Source organism: Varanus komodoensis, unplaced genomic scaffold, assembly GCF_004798865.1.
Source record: "Varanus komodoensis strain SLA01 unplaced genomic scaffold, ASM479886v1 scaffold7_1, whole genome shotgun sequence".
NCBI lineage: Eukaryota > Metazoa > Chordata > Lepidosauria > Squamata > Varanidae > Varanus > Varanus komodoensis.
The window spans coordinates 2,107,881-2,124,393 of record NW_025336479.1 but is presented as its reverse complement, the minus strand read 5'-3'; the positions used below and the strand labels follow the sequence as shown (position 1 = coordinate 2,124,393).

Below are 16,513 nucleotides of genomic sequence, written 5' to 3'. Positions count from 1 at the left end.
GTTCCAGTCATGTGAGTCATCCCACCAAGTTTCAGTTATTCCTATAAGATAATTGCCCTCGTGGACTATGAGCTCAAGTTCATGTTGTTTTTTCCCCATACTCTGGGCATTGGTGTAGAGACATTGAAGTTCATTCTTGCTGTGCCCGAGTTTTCTTCCTAATTTTTTGGGAAACTGGTGTTGGATCCTGCTTGAGGTTTTTTCTCTGTTGAAATATGTAAGTCTTTGCCAGGTGATGGTATGCCATGCTGCACATCTCCCTCCCTATAGGTTTAGTTTAAAGCTCTCCTAATGAAGTTTTTCATATAGTGGCCAAACATCTGCTTCCCGTTCTTTGTGGGGTGCAGCCCATCATTTGCCAATAGTCCATCTTCCAGGAAGCTTAACTTGTGGTCCCAGAATCCAAATCTCTCTTTACAGCACCACCATCATCTCCAGTCATTCACTTGAAGGATTTTTCTTTCCCTAAAAGTTCCTCTTCCGTATACTGGCAGGATTGAGGAGAAGACTATCTGGGCCCCAGTGTTTTTGATTTTCCTCCCCAGAGATTTCAGGTGTGATGTTATTTCAGTGAAACTTCTCGTGGCAGTGTCGTTAGTTCCCATGTAGAAGAGAAGGAGGGGGTATTTGTCAGTGGGCCATATGAGTTGTGTGAATTTGCTGGTTATATCTTTAACCTTGTCACCAGGGAGACAGCATCCTTGGTGATACTCTGGGTCATCACGACATACATATTTTTCCATCCCACACTAGAGGGAATCTCCCACAACTAGCACTCTTCTCCTTTTGTTGCAAACTTTGCTGTCCTTTTCCTTGATACCCAGTGTGTCGCGTAGTTCTTTCACAGTGGGTTTCTCACACGTCCCCTCCTCAAGTAACTGAAAGCGGTTTGAGAGTTCCACTGCTTCCACGGCTGCAGAGTATTTTCTAGGTCTTCTACATCTGTCACCCTCTTCCAGCGAGTTTCCTCTTTTCCCTTCCCTGAGGGTTCTCTTCTGCTGTCTCAGCTTGATGTTGGTCTTCTTCCTGCTGGACTGCACTTAGCTGCTGCAGCTCCTCTGCTCTGTCTAAAAACTCTTCGTTTTCTTTTATAGTTTTATAGGGGTGGACACTCGCTTCTGCAGTGCTCTCACGTTTTCCTGTAATAGGGATATTAGTGTGCAGCAGTTGCAGTTGTTGCCGGCCACCACTGAGGCATTTCCTCGGTGCATTGTTTGTGCCACTGCATGTGGTTGCTCGCTCCCTGGGAGCTTGGCTGCTGATATCCCAGAGGCCCTAGACTAGCTGGGGAAGCTTGCTCTGATGTGCTCTGCTCTGCTCAGAGTCAGGAACCAGAACTTAGTCTTTTGGAGTGTGTTAGAAATAATCCAGCTATTCCTCTGTGGATCTTAGAACAGCTTTTAGCTGCACAATCACCCAATGGATTAAGTTACTCTGAAAGGCTGTTACCAGCAATGGCTGTCACTGCATCGTTTAGTGAAGATTTGAACCCAAAAACATTCCTGCATCATGCGCAGTACTCTAGGCACTGCAGAAGCACCTGTCCTGAGCCTGACTTTGAGGGCAGAGTTTAGATCCACTCTTGACATCTTTTGTGGGAAGTGGGGACGAGGTTGAAGTCCTGGAAAAGAATTGGAGCAACATACAAACCTGGAAAACCATCACAGGGTTCACACTAGGCACATTAAGGGAGGAATATCTACAGGCTCTTATGCACTTTGATTGCTCCTATTTTTAAGTCCTGGCTTAACATTCAGTGTCACTTGAGGAACTTTTACATGGCCAGCATTAGCTAATGTTAAACACTGTGCAGGACTGGAGTGCCTCTGAGTGGAATACTTGATATTGGAAGGGTCTGATAAATGTATAGTGACAACCCAACCAACCACTCCATATTTTCTGGGAACAACTGCCCAAGGCTCAACAAATAGCCACTCTGTGCTTTATTGAGCAGTTTTATGGTAAGTCTGTATTTCTTTTCTGAGCATTTATGATGCCCAGAGTGGCAGAAAGACTGGAAGAATACATTTAACATAAAACTGCCCTCTTTATTTATAGTCAGAAAATAGTGAGTCATTAGTTTAAAGTCTTGTTCATATGTTTGAAGTGCCATAGTGTTCCTTCTGGCTTTCTTCCCTGCCACATAGTTCTTTCGCCTAACTCATTATGGTATGGCATGGCACTCCACTTTCCAAGCAAAGCCACAGCTTGCAAGTCAGTAGATTCCAAGCGGTGGCCCACAATCCCTCTTAAAGCATGGCAAGGCTGCTAAACGCAACACTTCTGACTTTATACCTAGGACTAGAAATAGAAGTTGAAGCATCTTCTTCAGTAGAATGTTTATTAATTACACTGGTCTACAAGGAGGAAGCCTTGGAAATGAAAGTAGCTAAATTTTACCAGAATTGGGTCACTAATAAAGGAAAATTAAGTCCTGAGTATTAATTGGCTCCAGTTTCCAAAATACTGGTCAAAATTGCATCAAAATAATTCAAAATTACGAGGGGGATGTGCGATTATGCTCCATAACTTTTCTGCAAAGTGTGATATAGCAATGAGAATGGTGCCACACCAATCATAAATTTATCTTTTTATTGATACCAATAACATTACTTTCCATTCATTTACTGGTTTTTCATGTAACATTTTTGTGCTTTTTGCATGAAAAACCTGACAAGCTCATTATCTTTATCATCATCTGAGTCTAGAGAGTAGGATTCTGGTGAATCTGGAATTGGCAAGTCCTCACCAAGGGGTAGAGGATCCAGTGTGTATGGAATGTTTGGATATTCCATGGTCCACCTCTTCTTTCTTGAGATCCCTTTTGCAATTGGGGGAACCATGCAAAAATAGCAGTCGCTACTTTGAGTGGTGTGTTCCCTCCACACCACTGGAACTGCGAAAGGCATGGACTTTTTCCTCTTGTTTAGCCAATGACACAGATAAGTTGCACATGTAATGCGACAATAATGAGGGGCCCAACTCTTGTCCTGATCTCCAATTTTGCATCCAAAATATGGGTGGTATGGCTTTTTTACCACTGCTGTCATACTGCACTTTTGAGATGCAAATATAACCTCCTTACAAATGTAGCAGAAGTTATCTGCATTGTTTACACAGTTTTGAGGCATCTTGGCTTCTGAGGAAAAATATTACCCAACTGTTCCTTGGAAATGTTAGACAATGACACTTTCACAAGCCACCAGATGTAACTGTATGACGTGTTGATCTGACCAAGATAAATGTACCTTGCAATAAAAGAAAAATAAATTACAGTTAGGTAATAATCTTTAGTCTCAAAGTGAAGATAAATTTATACACTTCCATGTAGTACCATTTTCACTGTTCTACCATACTTTGTTGAGAAGAGGAATCAGGATCATCAGACACCTCCCTGCCTTGCAGGCAAATACACTCGCCTGTGTATAAATCTTTATTGTGAAATATCTTGAAAACTTTAGCCAACCAGCATTTTTATCTCCTGTTTTCTAATTCATCTAATCAAAATATGTAAGAATTAGCACATTTTATCTCAGAGGTTGATAATTTCCCAAAATTTGTAGACTGGTGGGTGGGCAGAGCAGGACAGAGTTGGTACATGCCTCCCTTTGCCTTCTAGGGGTGGTGCTTATGATGGGTGGATCCCCTCCCTTTCCTACAAACCAGTCGGTAAGTCTATGCATACTTGTCAGAATACCTGGACAACCTCCAAGACTAAGGAGTTGCATTTTGTTACAAAGTTGGAGTTAGGACACTTTTCAGGACCCCTTACAACTCATTGCCATGGCATGTGATTGCAAAGAGATTTCAAACATGTAATTCTTATTTCTAGGATTTTTGTAGGTTGAACTATCAATGTGGGTGGTTAATCTTAAATAATGACAAAGGACATTTGACCAGCCAGTTACATTCTGATGATGTGTTTCTGTGGGACCTAAACTGTCTTAAGAAGGCATGGGAAATGAGCAGAGAGGGCTTGGTTTTGTTTTCCCTGCTAGACAAGGAGAAGGAGGGAGGAAAGTCTCTCTGTTTAGCAGGAAGCATGTTTGTGCTTTACCTGGATCTGAAAAGGAGGCAGAGAGTAACTTTGCTGCTTGCAGGAAATCGTAAGACACTATGGATTTCCCATGGCATCTGATGGGAAACAGAAATACATGAGAATGCCAATGCTGTGAACCCACATCTCAATGCTCAATGATATCATATCCCAGAAATGTGGTAGGTCTTCAGTGGAAACTGAGTCTTGGATAAATATCGGAACTTCTTGCTGCAACTGATGGTTGTGGGAGCCAAAGGCATGGTGGAATGGCTTGCTCTCTGCCTCTTTCTGCCCTGTAAACTTTTTCAGAAGTTTGCTTGGGCTATTCTTCCAAAAATGAACACAACAAGCAGTGTTACCTGCACAGTAGGAAGAGGCAGGCAAAGTTACCTGAAAACTGAGTAGATACTAGTCCTGATATTAGGATTACCTGTCATAATGTCTGACATAGGCACCCTGTCTGTTAACCTCACCTGTATGAGTGTGGATAACATTCCTAGAAGGGATTTTATTCTATCTTCAGCTCTTTATTGCATGTTGTGGAAGAGCATCTTTTAAATCAGAAATGATCAATGAGTCTTGGTGGAATTGGGAATGTGTATCCTATATTGACTCCTGTGAAGCATTGAGCAAGTCAAAATAACTTGCTTTGCTGTCAAGAGAATGGAAGAAAGAAAGAGAATGAAAGTTAATAGGCTTGATAGGGCAAGTATACATGGTTTAGGGCCTGGATATCTAATGGAATGTCTCCTTCTCCTGTCCAGACCTTGAGATTATTTGCAGAGGCCCTTCTCAAGAGCTCTTCTTGAAGGAAGTGAGGAGGGCTCTTATTTGGAAAAGGGTCTTCTCAGCAGCGGTACCCCAATTATGGAATACACTCCCCAGGGAGGTTTGCCTGGCACAAACTCAATTTGGCACCAGGCCAAACCTCTTTTATTTACCCAGTTTTAAAAATGTTAGTTTTAATTTATATTTTATCTGTTGTATTTTAAATCAAGCACTGTTTCCTACTTCAAATGTTTTTATTTCTTTTGTATACTGTCTTGAGATTTTTTTGATAATATAAGTCAATACAGAAAAAATAAATGCATATTTCAATCACCTATTTTGGGTAATAAGAAAATTAGGACTTGGGTTTGTTTTTTCCCATTGGAAAAGGGTTTAAAAAATTTGATGCCACACCATAGTTAGCAGTGGATTTGGTGTGTGTGGGGGGGGCGGGGGGGGGTAAGGGAAATCTTTAGTGACTTAAACCTCAGATTTTAAAATAAATTTGTAGAGAATACATTATATCTGACATCACATGAATTCAAAATGATATATAATACAGTGATTTCTGTGAAGACTTAGTTAAATGAAAAGTATTATATTGCATATATCGATGGAACATTATGAGGGTTGTATTCGAGAATGTGGAAAAGTTAAATTCTGGATGATCATGTTAAACTGAATCAAATGTTATTGGGTACAAAATTCCAGAAGAACCAACTGTTACTCTGTTTCATTGTTTGCATGAAGTTCTTGAAATTGACGTTATAGAAGTGTTGAATTGTCTGCTAGGAGGAGCTAAGCTGTCACACCAGGTTTTTGCGGGAGTAGAAAACTTTTGCCATGTCTATGTCCAACTGGTTAAAATGTGGGACATTCTCATTATCTTGAAATGAACATGCCATACTTAAATTTAGGAAGCCAGAGCTATGCAGAATAGCTTACCTAGCATCATACATGTTTGCTTTAATTTAATTAATCTAAATGTTGTAATGTGAAGCATGTTTAATTTTGGTTACTATTTTGCTAAATACAAGTTTAAGAAAAGCTCACAAACCTGCATTTATTTATTTAAAACATTTAAATAAATAAACTGTCTTTTGAAATTTGAACGAAAATTCAGGCCAGTGTGCAATAAAGGGAGCAAGAAGTTCAAATAAAACCACATAAAGAATGTAGTGCATGATATAGTGCAAGAGAGCCAGTGTGGTGTAGTGGTTAAGAGCCTGGGACTGGGACTCAGGCTATCTGGGTTCTAGTCCCCGCTCAGCCATGGAGCCAGCTGGGTGGCTTTGGGCCAGTCACAGACTCTCAGCCCCGCCTACCTCACAGGGTTGTTGTTGTGGGGATAAGAGGGAGGAGGAGAATGATGTAAGCTGCCTTGAGCTCTTTGTAGGAAAAAGGCAGGATATAAATCGAAAAATAAATAAATAAATAAAATATAGACTTTCAAATGCCAGAGTAAATAACAGTATCTTAACTGAGTATGTGTAACCTGAAAAGGAGGCACCAGGCACCACCCCCTTAGAGAGGGCATTCTTCGTCGTGGCCTCTGTGCATCACACATATATGGGTGCTGCGTCTGTGCAGTGCCTTTGGCTGGAAGATTGCAAGCTAACAGTTTTTGGCGGGAAAACTCCGCTCCCCCTCCCCCATGGCCTATAAAGAGCAGCACGTCCGCCATTTTGTTCAGTCTTTGCGACCGCTGTTCACTGTGCCTCGTGCCGCTTTCGACTTTCGCTTAGAGCTGTTACCTTGCTCTCGATTGTCCTTCTTTCCCAGTTTTTTTCTTCTAATAAAAAAAAAACCTTGCCCCCAGTTCATTGTTCCGCATAGTTTTTCTCTTGTTATTTCTACTTTCGATCTATCTATCTAATATATACACACACACACACACACACACACTTACCTTCTGCACAATCCCTCTCTTCTTCTTCTTCTTCTACAATGGCGCAGCGAGCGGCTTTCCGCAAATATGTGGACTGCGGGTCAAAAATGGCACCAACTGACCCGCATGACCTATGCCTCCTCTGCCTGGGAGAGGGCCATAGGACGGATAAATGCGTGCATTGCCTGGCCTTCTCCAAGCAGGCCAGGAAGAACCGCGAAAACCGTCTCCAGGGACTCCTTTGGGATCAGGCTCTGATGCAATCAGACCCGCTTGTCGTCGTCCCAAAACCTGGCTCCGCTTCTGTGGCCTCACCCTCACGGCCTTCAGATGAAGGTGCTTCTGCTTCGGTGGCTCCCTCTGCTTCACCTAAAAAGAAGCATGGAAAGTGGAAGCATGCCGAATCCGAGAAGTCGGCAGGCCATAAAAAGGCCAGGAAGGAGAAGTTCTCCAAGCCTCCCAAGAAAACCAGGAATTCGGACCATCCGGACCATCCCCGACATTGGGACTCGGATCCGATGGGCCCCTCGGTACCGGTGGCGCTTACGGTACCGACTCCGCCCGAACCAGTCCTCCAGGAGGCTATGTGGGTTACCCTTCAAAGGTCTCCCCGCCGTGTGGTTGACCTCCCACCTGCACCCCTTCCAACTCTACGGGGTTCAATATCCGACGGGGAAATCCAGGACTCCCCTCCTAGGGCGAGGTCACTGACACCCATGCCCGCGGTCACAATGGAAGCAGACGTTGGACTGTCCCCACCGGGGAGCCGGAGGAGCTGCTCTGTAGAGCAACATCCGGAGAGCTGGCCTCGCCCCTACTACCATACTTGGGGTGATCCGCTCTCCGTAGGGTGCTACCCTGCTCCCAGGGCATGATCCTCTCCTCCATCCCATGACCAACCACGCTCATTGGATCCGAGGCAGGTGTCACCTCGATCCCCACAGGGTGGAAGCAGCCGCTCCTTCTCCCCGGCGGAGTCATCATCTTCGGCCCCACCCTACTACGGTGCCGATTTGGCTGACTTGGAGGTCGACTCAACCTCTCCGGATGTCGCTGTGACATCCCAGGGTCCTGCGTCACCTGATGAGTCCCATGTCTCCTTCGTGGAGCTGATGTCTAGACTTGTCCAGTCCCTGGACATCGACGCTGCCCAGCGCCCGGGACCGACGACGGACAAGTTCTACGATGTTGTCCGCGGGGAGCAATCGACATCCATCGTCCTGCCGCTCATAACCACCTTGCAGCAGGTGATGACACAGCCCTGGGACTTGCCATCACATCCTCAGCCGACGTCCAGGAGATATGAGTTGATGTACAGGGTTCGGGAGGAGGATATCCCCTTCCTCCTCTGACATCCCAAACCGAACTCTGCGGTTGTCGAATCCTCGCAGGGCAGCGAGGCAAGAGGGCACACGGCACCGAGAGATAAAGAGGGCCGAAAAATAGACTCCTTGGCTAGGCGAGTCTACGCTGCTTCAGGCCTGGGGCTCCGTATATCAAATTACGAGGCGACGTTGGCGAGGTATCAATACTTTATTATGCAGCGCCTGCACAACGTCACCTGCACAATGTTGCCTCCACCCTCCCAGACCACCAGGGTGACCTTGCCTGATTAAGGAAGCCATGCAAGTCGCGGTGCAGCAGTTATCCACGGCGAGGCACCACGTGGATACTGACTCACGGGTCTTGGTCGGTGCTGTTTCTCTCCGAAGGCATTCATGGCCTCGGAATTGTAATTTTCCGGAAGAAACCAAGCGCCGGATCGAGGGAATGCTTTTCGATGGATCCGGGCTTTTCCATTCTCGCACCGACCACAAGCTCAAGAAGCTGCATGAATCGAGGATGACGGCACGCAGGATGGAGATACAGTCCCACACCAGACGTAAGTGGTCCTGGAATCGTCCATCCTACAGGCAATCATATCAACCGAGGCAGCAGCCACAACACCGCCAGCAACAGCAACAGCAACAGCAGTGCCGCCGTCCTCAGCCCCAACAACGCTTCCAACAAGGCCGCTGTTGTTTCGACAATTGGAGGCAATGTTGACGGGACTGGCGAACCATTCCTCATGCTCCACCAATACCCACCCCCCTCTCATCTGGGGATCGGCTTCGAAGCCGACTCCCCATTTGGGAGTCCATCACATCTGATCGGTGGGTATTGTCCATTGTTCAACACGGCTATCGAATAGAATTCGACATCGTTCCTCCATCGAGTCCGATCCGGTCCACTTCATGTTCACTGGTACTGCTCGACGAAATACATCAACTTCTTCATAAAGGAGCGATTCATCAAGTATTCCCATCTGACGGACTCCACGGATTCTATTCCAGATACTTCACGGTCCCTAAGCGGGATGGTGGTCTACGTCCAATTTTGGACTTACGGAACTTAAATAAGTTTATTGTACCAAAAAAGTTTTGTATGACTACCCTTCAAAACATTTTGCCATTGCTAAGGAGAGAGGATTGGTTTGCCTCATTGGACTTGAAGGACGCCTACTTCCATATTTCAATTCACCCAAGTTACAGGCGTTTCCTTCGTTTTGCGGTTGCAAACCAACTTTATGAGTTTACAGTTTTGCCTTTTGGACTGGCTACGGCTCCGAGGGTTTTTACCAAGTGCATGGCTCCTGTCTGTGCCTTCCTATGCCTCCAGGGCATACAAATTTATCCGTACCTCGGTGACTGGCTGTTGGTGTCGCAGTCCAGAGAAGGATTCCTTGCGGCCATCCATACAACTTGTGCCTTGCTCAATAGCCTAGGCCTATGTATTAATACCGAGAAATCTTCTCTTCGCCCGACACAGACGCTCACCTTCATTGGAGCCCGCTTGTATTCGACGTTGGAAAAAGCCTTCCTCCCTCAGGACAGACAACAGACTCTTGCTCGCCACATTCATTGAATCCGACGAGAGGGAACGGTCCCGACAAGGTCTGTCCAGAGGATCCTGGGGCATATGGCTTCCTCAGTTGCCATAGTTCCACATGCCAGGCTTCGGCTTCACCCACTGCAACTCTTTTTCAACAAGGTGTACCATCCTCAAAGAGATCCGCAGTCGAGACTGATTTGGATCCCATCTTCCGTGCTTCACTCTCTGCTTTGGTGGCTGGAACCGACCAATCTTATGATAGGAGTCCCCTTCAGGGCGCGACCTCCTACGATTACCCTTGGCACCGATGCATCTCTTCTAGGATGGGGAGCAATATGCTCCGGCCTATCTACCCAGGGTATGTGGAGTCGTCTAGAATCCACGAACCATATCAACTTCCTAGAACTACTGGCAGTTTTCAAAGCCCTGCGCTCTTTCGAGGACATCCTTCATCATCAGATCGTTCAGATAACTTTGGACAATATAGCTACCGTCTTTTATCTGAACAAGCAAGGGGGAACAAAGTCATGGACTCTAGCCAGGCTTTCTATGAAAATTTGGGACTGGTGCATCCGGAGACACATCACGCTGATGGCTGTTCATCTAGCTGGTGTAGACAATGTGCAGGCGGATCTTCTCAGCAGGCACATGTTCACCTCTCACGAGTGGGAACTGGATCCCCGTACACGCAACCACCTTTTCCAGCGCTGGAGGTTTCCCGACGTAGACTTATTTGCTACCCAACAGAACAGGGTGTGCAAGGCTTAGTGTTCAAGAGCGGGAATCGGACACACATCCCTAGGGGACGCATTCATGATCCCTTGGAACAATATGAACTTCTACGCCTTCCCTCCAATCCCTCTTCTGATGAGGGTCATAGCAAAGATAGTGCACGACCGAGCATCGGGGATACTAGTTGCCCCTTGGTGGCCACGTCAAGCGTGGTTTGCGAAACTACTCGACATCTCTCACGGGGAATTTCTTCATCTTTCATCGTTCCCATAGCTTATAACACAGGTGGACGGCACACTTCGTCACCCAGATTTGCTCTCATTGAACCTAACACTGTGGCGAATTCGATAATTGACGTTCTATCGGTGCCGACGACGGTTTCGAAAGTTACGAATCCGACAGCTTCTACTAATCTGTCGGTACCGATGATGACTTCGACCACCTCGGATCCGATTGTCGAACCCAATCACTTGGCTGCTTCCCCCGCTCTGGTCTCTCTGTACTATCTGGTTCGAGACAAGACCCGTTGAATCCGAATCCGACGTTTTTGCACCCTGATATTCAGCATATCATCGACTCTGCCTTAAAGCCATCCATAAGGAAGTCATATAAGGCTAAATGGAAACATTTTTCCGCCTTTGCCGAGTCACGTTCATTCTCTCCATTCCTCTCATCCATTCAACAGATTCTTCAGTTCCTCCTGGAATTGCACCATTCCAGACTGAAGCCGTCATCCATTAAAGTGTATACAGCCACTATAGCCTACTACCGTGGCTGAGTCGACGGATCACCTCTGTTTTCTCATCCTATCCTCAAAAGATTTTTGAAGGGACTATATAATCTTAACCCATCAATTAGACCGGTTATGCCCACATGGAGCCTCTCTGTAGTTCTACAGGCCCTTATGAAGGCCCCCTTTGAACCTTTGGCTACGGTGGATGTTCGATTGGTCTCTTGGAAGACAGCGTTTCTTCTAGCTGTCACTTCAGCCCGGAGGGCCAGTGAACTTTGCGCGCTTTGCATAGACCCTCCTTATTTAAACTTTCACAGGGAGAAGGTCGTTTTATGCCTCGACCCGTCTTTTTTGCCTAAAGTGTCTACACCTTTCCATACGGGACAAGACATTGTGCTGCCTGCCTTTTTTCCGTCACCATCAACTCCATTGGAAAGATCTTTGCATTCACTCGATGTTCGCCATTGCTTAGCCTTCTACCGATCGCAGAGTCTGTTCGACGATCCAATAAACTATTCATCAAATATTCTGCTAGGGATCAGGGTGATCCAGTCACTCCACAGAGTCTTTCTAAGTGGATAGTCCACACTATAGTCTTATGCTATCAATTAGCTAAGCTCGAACTGCCTTCAGTTCCTCGAGGCCATTCTGCTAGAGCTGTCGCAACCTCGTCTGCATTCGCATCCGGGGTCCCGATTGATGACGTCTGCCGAGCCGCTACTTGGGCAAACCCTTGCACCTTCGCCAGGCACTACCATTTCGATGTTCGAACTCGACGGGATTGCTCCTTCGGTAGAGCTGTTCTCTCCTCCGTTCTTCAGTGAGGACACCTTCCCTCCTCCTTTATGGCAAGCTTGTTAATCTACCCATATGTGTGATGCACAGAGGCCACGATGAAGAAAAGCAGGTTGCTTACCTGTAACTGATGTTCTTCGAGTGGCCATCTGTGCAGTCACACAACCCACCCGCCGGCCCCGCTTGGTGTCGGTGAGTGGACACATTAATCAGTACCAAAAGTTTCCCATTTTTTCTTGGTACCGATCCCTTTTTCCTATCTCATACTGAAAATTTTTCCACAAGGGGGCGCATGTTCGGTCATCAAAGACTGAACAAAATGGCAGATGCTCCACTCTTTATAGGCCATGGGGGAGGGGGAGTGGAGCTTTTCCACCAAAAACTGTTAGCTTGCAATCTTCTGGCCAAAGGCACTGCACAGGCACAGCACCCATATATGTGTGACTGCACAGATGGCTACTCGAAGAACATCAGTTACAGGTAAGCAACCTGCTTTTCTAAAGAGAGGTGCCACCACTGAAAAGCCCCCTGCTTTTTATTCCAATGAGAGAGCCACTTGGATCAGGGCTGAGGGGAAGACCTTAAAGAGAGAGCAGGCTAGAATGGGAAGAGGCATTCTTTCATTTACACAATACTGGGGCAGTCGCTAACCACTCAGGTGCTTTAGCCTAAAGCTCCCACCACTGCATACTATTGCTTATGCTGGTTAGAGCGAATGAGAGGCTAAAACATTTGTAGACTCACTGTTGCATGCCCACACTTGTATTCTATTTTTGCAAGAGTTTTCATCAAGTTATAGCAGATTGGTGCTAAATCTGCTTTTCTTATTTATTGCAGATGGACCTGGCTCATAAATTCTCTAGGAGAGAGGTAAGACTCTAACATTCATTTCTGAATAATGAGCATGAGTAGAGTGCTGCTGAGTTACATACAGTCCAGCATCCTGTTTCCAACCATGTATAGCCATGTGTTAGAAAGACCACAGGTGGAAAGCAACATCAAGGAAAGCAACATCACACCTGATTTTTAGCACTATATTTCCTCTGGACCAGGAAGCGTCCTTCTCATCATGGCTTAGCAACTCTCCCCAGTCTGCAATCCCATTATTACTGGAGTGGCAGTCCAACACATTGGGAAGGCAGTGGGCTGGGGAAGGCCACCATTTCCATTATGATTTCCTCCAAATGTCTGAGTAATCCCCATTTAAAGTTACACAAATCAGTGGCTATCATTGCCAGGTAATTCCATTAGTTAATTATTTGTCATGTGCCACCAAGTTGTTTCCAACAACTTGAATGAAAGCCCTCCAAAACGTCCTGTCCTTGACAGCCCTGCTCAGCTCTTGTAAACTCAAGGCTGTGGCTTCCTTTATGGGGCCACTCCATCCCATAATTCACCTTCCTCCTCCTCTTCTGCCTTTGACTTGCCCTAGCATGATGGTCTTCTCCAGGGAGTCTTGCCATCTCATGTGTAAAATTGTGCTGAGCTTTTTATGTTAGAGGCTGGGAAAGATGGGCGGGCGGGCAGAAGGAAGGAAGGAAGATAAACACAGGGGCCTCCTGGTCAGGGCCAGCCCAAGACATTTTGTTGTCTAAGTAAAGGGCCAGATAGCACCCCATGTCCATTCTATGTATAGAAGCCAACTGGACTAGCAAATGATTATTACTTCCCAATAGGTGATGAGGTAGCATCCTCCATTGCACCTGAAGTAGTAGGATAGTTTAAGGAGCCCAGGACAGACTGTGTGGCATACATAGCTCTATCTTTGAAGGAAAGGGAGTAGCTGCAGGCTGAGGAGTAACAGCTGAGGCAGCCTCTGGTGGCATCATCCCACTTCTGCTGCCTGAGTCTCTATTAGTAGGGATAGCCTTGTGTTGACATTTAGTTGTCTGATGCTTTTGTAGGGGTCCTATTGGGTTTCCTGTGCCATGCTAGATGAGCGGACCCAGTTGGGGGTTGAGCTTCCCTTAACATTTTTCTAGAATGATCGGCTCTCTCCTGCATGTTAATGGCTGTATATTTATCTGGAGCAATATACTAGAAGCTATACGACTGCCTTTGAGATGCACCTGCTCTCTGTTTGCTGTGCCAGACTGCAAATGAAATTGTTGCCAGTCTCATACCAGCCACCACCAATGCATAGCTCAAATTCTATCTTATTGGTTAGTATGGGGCTCAGGAAGCAAAGTCTCCAATGTGGCATGGTAGCCGGACGATCTGTCCACCATTTTGAAATAGATGACTTTGCCTGGCCCTCTGACTTTCTCTCCATGAAATCTAGCCCAGTGAGCTGTTTGGAAAAGAGCACATAGACACCACCACAGCTTATTACTCAAGATCCCAACTGATTAACACATTGATCCTCAGTATGGTATGCAAGAACACTAAGTCACAAGACATTGACTTCATCCTGATCTGCTCTTAACATGCTATTGCAGCTCACCCTCCTGTATGAAGAAGTTCTCTACACCATTCTCCATCGCTTGGGCAAACCAGAACACAACCATGTTGCTGATCCAGATGAGCTGTTTGATTATGTGCAGAAGGTCAGACTAAAGGACCAGATCCAGCTGTGTCTATCCAATCCAAAATCTTGCTTCCTTCTTTATTTGGTGTCAAGCACTCCCTCCCCTTGCCCTCACTTCTTTAACTCCCAGCATGAGACATGACTACCTGCTCTTCCCTAATCTCTCTCCAAATGATATCTTCATACCAGTGATTTCTCTCAGCAGCAGAGTTACTATGAGTGCACGAGTAATGGCAAAACCAGAAGCCAACAGAATGGGCAGAAGCTTTAGGCATTCCCAGTTTTATTTCCTAAGGCAGCTTTCTCCAGCATGATGATCTCCAGAACATCTGTCCCAAGCAATACTGGCTGGAGCTGATAGGAATTGTTGCTCTGAACTGCACCAGGTTGGACAAGACTGCCCTAATTGGATCTGAGAGCTGAGAGGAGAGATACATTTAGTGCCACCTGGCTGGAAGAAATGCTGTCCAGGGTATAAAGTAGGACTTTTAGCAGAAACAGAGTTTTATCAGAAAGCTAGTGGCTGGGCTTAGGGTATTCTGCAGCAGTAAATTTCTGTACAGCCTTCCCTGGAAAATAACCAGAGAAATATGTTTTCTTTCCATTTTGTCCTATTCCCTGCCCCCATTAATAATACTTTCAAAGCAGTAGCTCATAAAAGAGGTCTTACCCTTTCCTCAGTGCTCTCTTTTTTTGCATGGTTGCCTCTGCTCTTTTACTTCACAAAATGCAAGTGGGGTTTGTGAATATCCATCTATTTTCTAAATCAATTTGCAGAACACCTTCTTTCTTTGAAATCTTTTCTTGATCTCCATTATTTTTGCATAAAAATGATATCTCAACAATGTTGTTGGGATCTGCTGATATGGGCAGCACACAATGAATGCTGTTTGAAAGGGGACCCAAAGTGGACTCAAAAACAACCCCTTATTTTAAACAGCAGAAGAGACATAGATAATATAGATACAGTTATAAGGAACAGTAGCTATCCTAATTTATTAAGGGGCAATGTAAACTAAAGCCGAAAGAACTGCCTCAAAGATACTCCCTTACATACTATTTTTAAGCAACTTATCTGCAGAAACTCAGAAAACTGAGTTGAGGTCACAAGTGGGACATCTTTTTACCATTCACCCTGTACTCCTTTGGGATAATTATGTTTGTAGATGTTTGCAGATGCCATTTTAAATGATGCGTATATATGCCCAATTGGTCATGGCTTGCTGTATCATGCAAACCCATATTGCAGGGACTATTTGCAGGTTAGACGAGCCTCAAATAACCCATGACTAGATTGAGGGTTGCCTAGCTTTTAAACAGCTCTTGTCATCTAGCTTCATAGGACATAACAAGCCCCAGCAAGCTCAGTGTCTGTGGGCACACAACACAGCAGCCTGCTCTGGCAAATTAAGCCACAGTGGGTTGTTGTATGGACAGATATTCTCTCTCTCTCTCCCTTCCTCCCTCTCTGAACAGAGGTCTGAGCAGAATGGATATCAGGCCACAGGTGTGAACTTCAGGCTACAATTTGCCCACACCTAATCTTAAAGTGTAAGGATGTTCTTGCCTCCCTTTCACAGTACTTGAGTCACTGAGACTTTTCCAACTCTCTGTCATAATGAAACCAAGTTCTGTTCTAATTATTTTTCTTCTAACACCTAAACCAGGCTTTCAATATGGAACCAGAAGAGCATCATGTTATTCTACAGCGGGTCAAAGAGCTAGAGGTAAAGTGTAACTGAGAAGTACATACATTTTGTGAGCCCATGCAGAGATGTCAGAGATGTTTAATACACATTAAAAAAGATTTCAAGCCTGCCTTTTTAAGTATATGACCTCCTAAGTGGCTTACAGTGTATGGCAATGGTATACACACCCACATGGAAAACCACCAGCACCTTTGTTCTTCTGGGTACTGGTAAAGGCTAGCGCTTGCCTTTCTTTACTTCTGTGGTCTCAGAAGGGCAAGCATCACTTGAAGCAGGAAGGGCCAGCTTATCTTCTCCTTACAGATAAAAGAGAAATTCAAGGTAAAAGAGACCTTCTTTGCATAGGGCCTACACTGTTGTCAGGAGCTGGGTCCTTAGATGTGGGTGGATTATGTCAGGGTAGATTCTGACTGTAAACCTAGAGGCACTCACAGAGCTAAAAGCAGCTGGG

The 16,513-nt window shown here is 45.5% G+C and overlaps 1 protein-coding gene across 3 annotated transcripts in view; it reads left to right on the top strand.

Annotated features, from left to right (window-relative positions):
• Positions 1-16,513, top strand: part of UNC13D (unc-13 homolog D) — a 71,817-nt gene that overhangs the window by 14,670 nt on the left and 40,634 nt on the right. For all 3 annotated transcript variants that reach the window (XM_044453808.1, XM_044453807.1, XM_044453809.1), the window contains exons 2-4: positions 12,664-12,696; positions 14,265-14,372; positions 16,021-16,080. In XM_044453808.1, coding sequence (XP_044309743.1) covers positions 12,664-12,696; positions 14,265-14,372; positions 16,021-16,080 — 201 coding nt within the window. The remainder of the gene's footprint in view (positions 1-12,663; positions 12,697-14,264; positions 14,373-16,020; positions 16,081-16,513) is intronic.